This window comes from Carlito syrichta, unplaced genomic scaffold (assembly GCF_000164805.1).
Source record: "Carlito syrichta isolate Samal-C Ts95f unplaced genomic scaffold, Tarsius_syrichta-2.0.1 Scaffold305688, whole genome shotgun sequence".
Lineage (NCBI taxonomy): Eukaryota > Metazoa > Chordata > Mammalia > Primates > Tarsiidae > Carlito > Carlito syrichta.
In genome coordinates this window covers 169,265-178,590 of record NW_007249784.1, presented here as the reverse complement: position 1 = coordinate 178,590, position 9,326 = coordinate 169,265, and the positions used below count along the sequence as shown (strand labels likewise).

Here is a 9,326-nt window from a genome sequence, read left to right as displayed (position 1 = left end):
CCTCCTCCTCCTCCTCCCCCTCCTCCTTCCCCTCCCGCGAGCCCCAGGCCCACCGGCAGTCGCGGCGCACGATTAGTACGTCACACCCGGCGAAGAGCGGTGGCGCAGCCACCACGCGCCCAGTCCCGCCTACCGAAGAGCGAAGACGCCACGGGACGGCCCCGCCCCGAGCTCCGCGCAGGGCTGCGCCTGCGCACATCCGCTGACCTGGCCGCGCGTGGCGGCTCATCTCTTGCTTTTTGCGCCTGCGTGCCTCCTTACGTCCCACGCACAACCTTAACTTCTGCGAGCTCGTGGACCTCTACGTAGTGCCCCCTTTGGTCCGGTGGGGAGCTCCAGAGGAAAGTCAGGAGGGAAGGGAGATCCTGGTACGGGGAAGGAGCCGAGGCGAGGTTGTTGGAAATGGAGCCGGATATCCATTCTTTTTTTTTTTTTATTATTATTTAACTTTAAGCGGGGCTTGAGCAGAAAAGAGAGCTCAGAGGCGTGTAGCAAGACCAACGTCAGGACGTACGTTTCATCCAAGGCTTTTCGGAGACCAATCCCAGCCCAGAGGGGCTTGGAGTGGCCTTCCATGCCAGGGGAGTAAGAGCATGAAAGGCAAACCTTGGGACCCAAAGAGTAATGTAGCTGCAAAGGAACCATCGTCGTCATTGGGCACCGCCTGCGGAGGGACGCATAATAGATTACATTTCTGGGGATAGTGGTGGAAACTGGAGCTCCGTAGATGGAGAGAAGGAAATGAGGATAAGGCTTCTTGTGGAGTGAAGAGGCAGAGGGTACCTGCAGATAGGTGTGGCATAGGGAACGAGGGTTTTCCCAAGCTTCGTGGACTTCTGCCAGTCGGCAGAGTGATTCCCTCAAACCGCCGCTAGATGGTGGTGCTGTTCTGGATGCATTCCAGTGGACCCATGGCAGTTCTGGACAATGCCTGGCACCCACCCCCCACCCTAACCTACACAAGAATTTAGGACTGGATGGGGGACAAAAGCAAGATATCTATGAAATCAAAGTCTAGGGGGGTAGGAATGGAAAGGGAAAACGAAGGAAAGGAGAGTTAAACCCTGGAAGAGACCTCTGTTCCTGCCCATTCCCTGTCCTTTGTCTAGCTAGGCAGCTCTTGGCTGTTCCCAGTATGTACCCACCCTGGTCTTCCAAGCTGAGAGCCACCTTTTATAACACAATCACAGTTTCACAAACCCCAGGAAGGTTCCATGTGGAGAGAGGCTAAGTTTCGCCCTTGCCCGGGGAATTATGACACTCAGAATATCCCCTTGGTGTAAATGGAAGACACCTGAGAAAAAGGAGACAGTAGATGCCCGGTCACAGCCATCCACTCTGATGTTTCACCCTGCCTTCTCTAGCTCCACCTTTTGTCTGCCACCTGTACAGACCCAGGCATTCCGCACTTCATTCCTCAGATTACCACTTCTAACCCCACCCCCGCCCCCCGTCGTAGCTTCCTGTACCTCTATGCCCAGGTCAAAGATGTCCTACTTCCCTCACATCCACCCTTCACTGCCCACGTGGCTCTCACCTGCACTATAGCAGCTATTGTAGGCCCGGTCTGGGTTAGAGGGCATACTTCGTATACATCGAAATAGAGTCTCCTGCCTTCCCTGGCTTTCCCGAGACATCACTTGACCCATGGTGAAAGTCACGTCATGAAACAGGACCTAGCAGGGAAAACAGGAGATGTTGAAGAAAATAGGATGATCGAGCTCGGTGGCTCAGCCTGTAATCCCAGCGCTTTGGGAGGCCGAGGTGAGTGGATTGCCTGAGCCTGCAGGTTCGAGACCCGCCTGGGCAACTTGGCAAGACCTCATCTCTACAATAAATCAAAAAACTAGCCGGGCATGGTAGCGCATGCCTGTAGTTCCAGCTACTTGGAAGGTTGAGGCAGAAGGATCGCCGGAGCCCAGCAGGCGAGGCTGCGGTGGCGGGGAGCAGCCACTGCACTCCAGTCTGAGCAACAGAGTGAGACTCAAACTCAAAAGAAAGAAAGAAAGAAAGAAAGAAAATAGGATGGCATAGCTCAGTTCTGGGAGGCTTCGGGAGCCCTGACAAGAAAACCAGGAAATAAAGGGTCTTCTAAGTTTGGTATGAACAGAAGGATTGGGACTCCTCAATAGCAGGGCATACAGGCTCTGGGAGAACAGTGAAGAGCCTGCCTCCACGCCCCATGTGAGGTCAGAGTATGGCTGGGGTTACCTGACTGTACAGCAGATAAATTCCAGCATCCTGGACTCGGACTACATATCCTTGGGCTTCCAGACCTCTCCCGCGCCTAAGGGCTGGTTGCCACATCACCTCTGTCACATCAGAGTCCTCTGGAGGTAGGGGTATGGCGGTCAGGATTTCTGCACTCTCAGGTGCTTATGGGCCTAGGTGCCAGCCCAGAATTCCCAGTTCTTGCCCCGCCCCAAAAGCCATTATTTAAAATAGTGCTCACCCTTGGAGGTGATGTTAATGGGAACAAGGTGCAGAACTGAGTGCTTCTCTGAGGAGGGAAGGAGGGAATCTCAGCAGCGTCCACCTACTCCAGGTGCCCTGTTGTCAGCCTCCACCCTTCCCCCGGCTCGGCTCACAATCCCCAGGCTGCTTGATCACCTCCCACCCCTGCTGCACCCTGGAGGCCTCACTCTTGGGTTTCTGTTTCTGGGTGAGCACTGATCTCCTTTTCCGAGATCTCTCCCCATTCTCCCAGGCTTCCATGGCATCAAGACTCTGTTCATGGAAAGAGGGTCAGGGTTAGACTAAGAATCCCACACAGCCTTCCTTCCCAGCCCTCCCCTGTCCCAGCAACGCCTCAAATCTCTCATGTACCTTTCCCCAGCACCCTGAGTCAGTGTTGGCTGCCTTCCAGGATCTGTTAGTTATGCGAAGCATTCACCTTTAACAGTTTCCTTTCCTGGAATGGCCACTCCCCTGACTTCCAACCCCGAGACCCTCTCTTGTACCCCCTTGAAATTTTGCAGACCAGGAAGCCCAGAGATACCCTCCTCCCCCCCACTGCCACCCATCCTTCTCTCCCAGACACCCTTCTCCCCTCACTCACCTGCTCCCGGAGGCTCTGCCAGGGATACCCTTCCCCTTTCTGGGAAGGCCCTCCAGTCCTCTGCAGCCGACTCACCTCTCTCCTTAGGCTTTGCAGCTCTGTTTGTTGGGTCAGCAGAGCCATGGCACAAGCCACAGCCCCCAGAGCCGCCCCCCAACTCAACCAGAGGGCAACTGAGAGTGCCGGCTCTCGGACTGGACCCCCCATGTCACCTGGGGACCCTTTGGGGGCTAGCAAGAAAGAAGATGAAGCTGGCATGAGCTGGGGACCCTGCCAACAGCTGTGGCCTCAGGAGTGGGGTGGCAAGGAGGTAGCAGAGAGTGTGGGGGTGCAGGCAGTGGTGCAGAAGGGAAGAAGAGTGTTACGCAAGGGAGAAATAAAAAGGAACTTGAGAATAAAAAGGAGGGAGAGAAAAACAAGCTAGGGGTACTATCAGTGCTCCTGGCACCCCATGTGGTACCAGTGGTTGCCTTGAGACCCCCGCCCTCCCACAGCCTCAGGAGAATTAGGTGCCAGTCCCTCTAAGAAGGACAGGGCTGCTAGTGACACCCAGGAGGAGCGACCAGTGTGCAGGAACCCTGGGACAGTCCCAGAGTTGGGGGAGGGAAGGTTGGCTGGCTGTGGGGCATGGTGCCAGGAGCAGGATGGGGGGCCAAGCTGGGCAGTGGCCAGGGTCGGGTGAGGGCAGAAGACCCTCTGGCTCAGGGACAGGAGAGACCTCTAGGGCAATTTGCCAGGGGTGACTGAATGTGGGAAAGGAGGGGTTGGGGGCTAGTGGGCAGGAGAACCAGGGGCACTGAAGCAAGAAACTGGCTGAGCTCTGGGGTTAAGCCTGGGCTGGGTGTGTTGGAATAAGGCCTGCACTACTCCCTGCTGAACTTGGCAAGCAGCACTTCCTGTTTCCCAAGAAAAGCTCTTACATAAGGCTCTGGATGAAGAGACAAAGAGGCAGCCCCAAGCCCCCCAGCTGCTGCAGGATTCCGCCCAGGGGCCCGGGTTCCTGGGTACCTACAGACTCTGAGCCCCCCAGGCCTGCCCCTCCCCCGCCTCCCAGCCAGGCCTGTGCCAGCACCTGCGGAATATCCCGAGGCCACCAAGAGGAAGGGCCCCTGCTCCTCGCAGCCAGGGATTCTCCCTGCAGGAGGAAGTCCGCCTCCTAGGGAAATGAGGCCGCTTCTGTTGTACCTTGGGTAGAGGACTTTTTTTTTTTCCTGCTGGGCAGTGTGCCTTTCTACTCTCTGCTCACGCCTGAGAGTTGGAGGCATTAGGTCCCCACTTCCCAACTGAACATCGCCCTCGAATTCCAACCCCACATCCCAATGCCCCCTTTCCATGGCCCTCAGCTGCCCTGAGAATGTCTCCTTAGTCCCAATAAAGAAAGAGACCATGACTTACTCTCTTTAATATCCACTTATCAACATTTTGTCACAATAATAATAAAAATAATATCTGTTTTAAAAATCCACAGGGAATTCTCAAGGGAGGAGCTTGTCTTAGTCTCTCACCCCTCACATTTGGGAACTCTTGGCCTAAGCCCAGTCTCTTTGGCTTCCAATCGCCAGGTCCAGCCCCTCTTAGTGCCTGAAGCGGGATCTTCTGGAATCATCCTTGCCCACAGAGTACAGTGAACACAGCATCCTAGAGGGCTGTGGCCAGGGGGAGTAGGGATAAATGGCCTCAATAGATCAGAGTGGAGAGTGGGAGGTGGGGGGTGTTGAAAAAGAAGAATAGGAATACTGTATTTATGTGGGATGGAAAACACGTGAACAAGCCCTGGCAGCCTACAGAGGGAGCAGCAAGTCTGGAGCGAGGAGCAGCTGAGGGTGGGGCAGAGGGGACTGGGGAGCCGGCAGCCTGGGAGAACCGCCGGGAGACCAGGATCCCTCAGTGAACTTGAAAGAGTCCAAAGTAGGTGAGGAAGGGGGCAGCCTTGAGATGGGCCCAGGGGAGGGTGCGAATCCGCAGGGAGGACCCTGGCCGCAAGGGCAACAGCCCAGACACCTGGCAGAGGCGAAGCTGGGGCCCCAGGGAACTGGCTGCTGTGGCTGAGAACTCCTCTAGGCAGCGCAGGGCCAGCATGTCATCCACCAGCAAGTCCAGCTTCAGGTAGACAGCCTTCCCCTCATCGAAGTGCACCTGGGAAGGGGAAGGCAGGCAGAGTCCAGTCCTCTGCTTACCTTCAATTCCAAATTTCCTTAGAGACCCAGGCATCCCATCCCGCTCAAAACCCAAACCCTTCCTCCCAGCCTTTAGCTTGTCCTTCTGTCTCCCCCCAAACCAAGCCCTTCTCCCCTCAGTTACCCATGGAGCCAGGTGGGGCTTACCTGACAGTACAGGTAGTAGAGCCCAGCCCGGGTGACTATAAATTCCCCGATTTGGCGGTCATAGCGCAGAGGGTTGGAGCTGTTGATTTTGGCTTCCTCCCAGCCACTCACCGTCCCGTCCACACCTGAACATGGATGTTCAGAGATAAGGGAAAGTCTCTTACAGCACTTTCACACTCCCCAGGAATCCCTTGAGTTTATAAACATTTGGGGCCCACCTTACCCAGAAGACACATAGATCACCCAGGGTAAGGGAGGAGCCCATAATGTAATAGGAAGTTATGTGAAGAAATCTAATGTATATGACGAGCAACATTCAGAGCAAATTATCGCTAGTGGTTGCTTCTGGGGCGAAGAGTAGGATCCTAGCACTTTGGGAGGCCAAGGCTACAGGATTGCCTGAGTCCAAGGATCAAGACCAGTCAGGGCAACTGGGGGAGACCTCGTCTCTATAAGAAATCAAAAAAATGAGCGGGGTGTGGTGGCATGCACCTGTAGCTACAGCTATTTGGAAGGCTGAGGTAGAAGGATCGCCTGAGCCCAGCAGGTCGAGGCTGCAGTGGCTGCAAGCGTGTCACTGCACTCCAGCCTGGGCGACAGTGAGACTCCGATTCAAAAAGAAAAGAAAAAGAAAACATTATGCTCAGTGAAAGAAGCCAGACACAAAAGACCACATATTGTACGATCCCATTTATATGAAGTGTCTAAGAAGGCAAATATATAGAGATAGAAATTAGGGCTGGGGGAATGATGGGAATAGGTGGTGATGGCTAAAGAGTATAAGGTTTCTTTTTGAGATGAGAATGATTTAAAGTCACCATGGTGATTGATGGTTGCACAACTCTGGGAATCTACTAAAAACTGTTGAACACTTTAAGTGGGTGACCTGTATGGTATGTGAATTATATCTCAATAAAGCTGTTATTAAAAAAGGCTTAGAGCTAGGGTAATTGCAAGGTGCAAAGAAGAGGAATAATAAAATGATAGAACAGGGTGACCAGCCAGGCTCGGTGGCTCAGCCTGTAATCCCATGCCTTGGAAGGCTGAGGTGAGTGGATTGCCTGAACCCGCGGGTTCGAGACCCACCTGGGCAACTTGGCGAGACCTCATCTCTACAATAAATCAAAAATTAGCCAGGCGTGGTGGCGCGTGCCTGTGGTTCCAGCTACTTGGAAGGCTGAGGGGGAAGGATCGCCGGAGCCCAGCAGGTCGAGGCTCCCGGCCACTGCACTCCAGTCTGGGCAACAGAGTGAGACTCCAACTCAAAAAAAAAAAAAAAAAGAACAGGGTGACAAGGGGCATCCCTGGTCCACCCTATCTATGTCTTCACTCCCATCTCACATGTCCACTTCCCCAACTCACAACCTTCAACCACTCGGCCTTCTTTCTGTTCCTGCCATGCACCACCCAGGTTCTCCCACTCTTCCCGGACACTCTTCACAGGACTCCTCCCCTAGCTGGCAACTTCTGTCTTCCTGGGTCACTCAGTTTAAAATCACCAGCCCCAATCCTGCCTGCATTAATCTCTTCATATCACTCTGTTTCTTTCATAGCCATCACCACCATGAGAAATTACCTTGTTTATTTATCTGTGTGTTAGTTTGGGGTCTGACTCCTCCACGAGAACAAGTGTGGCTGACTGTCTTGTTCATTGCTGTGTCCCTGGCACCTGGAGCTGGGCCTGGTCTGAGTGGGGACCCAATAAACTCTTCCCTTGGCAGGAAGACCAAGGGCATGCGAGGGAATGCAGTTTGGGTCTCTCCTCATTTGAGTCGTCACTGCTCTTCAGGGTTGTAGGAGCCTTGGCAGTTGCCTTCCCCAGCCCTCTTCCTCTGCCAGCCCCAAGCTCTGTCCTTGTCACTTTTTCAAGTAAAAAGAAAACTTTGCTGGACATTTTCATTCCCACCTATAGGATATCCTGCAGAGTCCTGTGAGTCTTCAGCACTGATGTTTTCTGCCCTTCCTCACCCTGCTGACTGCCGTTTGAATAGCAACGGCACCTCGTACCCTCAGCTTGACCAACGCTGAGCTGACTTCTCTCACCCAGACTTGCTGTACTGTTTGCATTCCACATTTGGCTTATGGTTCTACCACTGACCGGATACCAAGCCTCCTACTACTTCACCCATTTTTTTTTTTTTGAGTCGGAGTCTCACTCTGTTGCCCAGGATGGAGTGCAGTGGCACACTCACGGCCACTGCAACCTCAACCTCCTGGACTTAAGTGATCCTTCCACTTCAACCTTCCAAGTAGCTGGGACTACAGTCGTGCACCACCACCACGCCCGGCTAATTTTTTAATTTATTGTAGAGATGAGGTCTCACCAAGTAGCCCAGGCTGGTCTCGAACCAATAGGCTCAGGCAATCCTATCACTTCAGCCTCCCGAAGTGCTGGGATTATAGGTGTGAGCCACCATGCCCAGCCATCCTTCACTCATTTTATTCATTGATCACCAGGCCCTATCAATTCTGCCTCCTGGCTGGACACGGTGGTTCACGCCTGTATCCCAGCACTTAGAGAGGCAGAGGCAAGAAGACTGCCTGAGTCCAGGAGTTTGAGACCAGCTGGGCGACATGGTGAGACCTCATCTCTACAATAAGTCAAAAAATTAGCTAGGCATGGTGGTGTGCACCAGTAGTCCCAGCTACTTGGAAGGCTGAGGCAGAAAGATTGCCTGAGCCCAGGAGGTTGAGGCTGCAGTAGCTGTGATGGTGCCACTGCACATCCAGCCTGGGCAACAGAGTGAGACTCAGACTTAAAAAAAAAAATTGCCTCCTAAATAGCTCTGTGTCTCCCTTCCCTTTCCCCATCTGGTTTCCCACTGGGACTACCCTCAGCCTCCTCACTGCACTCCATTTCCAGTCCTGCTTTCTTCAGTTTATTCCCTGCACCAAGCAGATGTGAGCCTGCCTCACCTCACCCCTTCCAATGGCTCACCTCAGAACAGCTCCCACCCTGGCTATGGCCTGGCTTCTGTCTTCTCCATCCTTGTACCTATCTTGTTCCTCTAGCACTTTCTGCTTCTGCCACTCTGAACTCACAGTCTACCAGCCTCATCCTTCTCTGGGAAAACCCAGGGTTTTTGCTCCAGGGGTTCCTTCTCCTTGTACCATCCTTGACCCCTTGTCTGTCTTACACTCACCCTTCAAGGCCCATCCTAGGGAAGAAGGTCATGACTGTGTTAGTGTCTGTCTTTCCCGAGCTGCCATGTAACTTTGGCCACTTTAATTATTGTTCTTGTCATATTGCACTGTAATTACAAATTATATGCTTGCCTCCTCTCCTAGTCAGTGACTCTGAGAGAATAGATCTGAGTATAAGTCGCTGTGGGCACCTAGCCAGGCCCCTAGCAAATACTTAGTCCTCAGTGCATTTGTGTCAAGTCAATGAAAGAATGAATGAACGTCTGGATAACTGCCAGAAGAAGTGATCTATACAGAAGGGAAGAAGGCTGGTCTGGGCATGATGAGTAGTGAAGACAGAGAAGAGAGCCAGCCTGAGCAAACACTGCTTGTAGCCAAAGGTCACGGTGTGCCTGGTACCATGGAGGGGTTGCCTGGGGTCACTCATCTCCAGCCACAAACCTCACAGGGACATTCCATACTGCCTGGCAATCCTACCTTCTCCCATTAAGCTTGCTTTGTACTCACCAAGATGGTTCTTTCTTTCTTTCTTTTTTTTTAAGAAACCACAACTCTTTATTTTGAAAGGCTGAAGAATAGGCTTACCCATAAGTTAGCTGGAGTTTCTGCTTTTAGAACCCGTTATGCCCCCAAGGAGTGCACCGTTTCTGGAAGTACTGCAATACCAGGTCGATGTGTGGAGTGGACAGAGCAAGCTCCTCTTCCAACTCCCTGCCCCCAAAATCCATCTAATATATTGTCCTCAGCTGGGCTCGGTGGCTCAGCCTGTAATCCCGCGCCTTGGGAGGCTGAGGTGAGTG

At 53.2% G+C, this 9,326-nt stretch overlaps 2 protein-coding genes across 11 annotated transcripts in view; both read right to left on the bottom strand.

Annotated features, from left to right (window-relative positions):
- Positions 1–435: 435 nt before the first annotated feature.
- On the bottom strand, positions 436–4,084 carry TNFSF13 (TNF superfamily member 13). Of its 10 annotated transcripts, none has more exons than XM_021714623.1 (7): positions 3,059–4,084; positions 2,643–2,727; positions 2,453–2,500; positions 2,212–2,330; positions 1,538–1,676; positions 1,146–1,294; positions 436–1,014 (listed from the first exon to the last, which is right to left on the bottom strand). In XM_021714623.1, the coding sequence occupies exons 1-6, from the start codon at positions 3,314–3,316 to the stop codon at positions 1,185–1,187; spliced, it is 759 nt and encodes a 252-aa protein (XP_021570298.1). In that variant the 5' UTR covers positions 3,317–4,084; the 3' UTR covers positions 436–1,014; positions 1,146–1,184. The 10 variants fall into 10 exon arrangements, with proteins under 10 accessions (XP_021570298.1, XP_008060516.1, XP_021570301.1 ...); XM_008062325.2 differs by having other exon boundaries at positions 436–664; XM_008062326.2 differs by having other exon boundaries at positions 440–1,014; positions 1,201–1,294.
- Positions 4,085–4,443: 359 nt separating this feature from the next.
- Positions 4,444–9,326, bottom strand: part of LOC103264657 (TNF superfamily member 12) — a gene marked incomplete at its 5' end in the record, with an annotated part of 9,378 nt that continues 4,495 nt past the window's right edge. Inside the window, 2 exons of the mRNA XM_021714636.1 lie at positions 4,444–5,194; positions 5,383–5,507. Of these exons, the coding sequence (XP_021570311.1) occupies positions 4,943–5,194; positions 5,383–5,507 (377 nt within the window). The remainder of the gene's footprint in view (positions 5,195–5,382; positions 5,508–9,326) is intronic.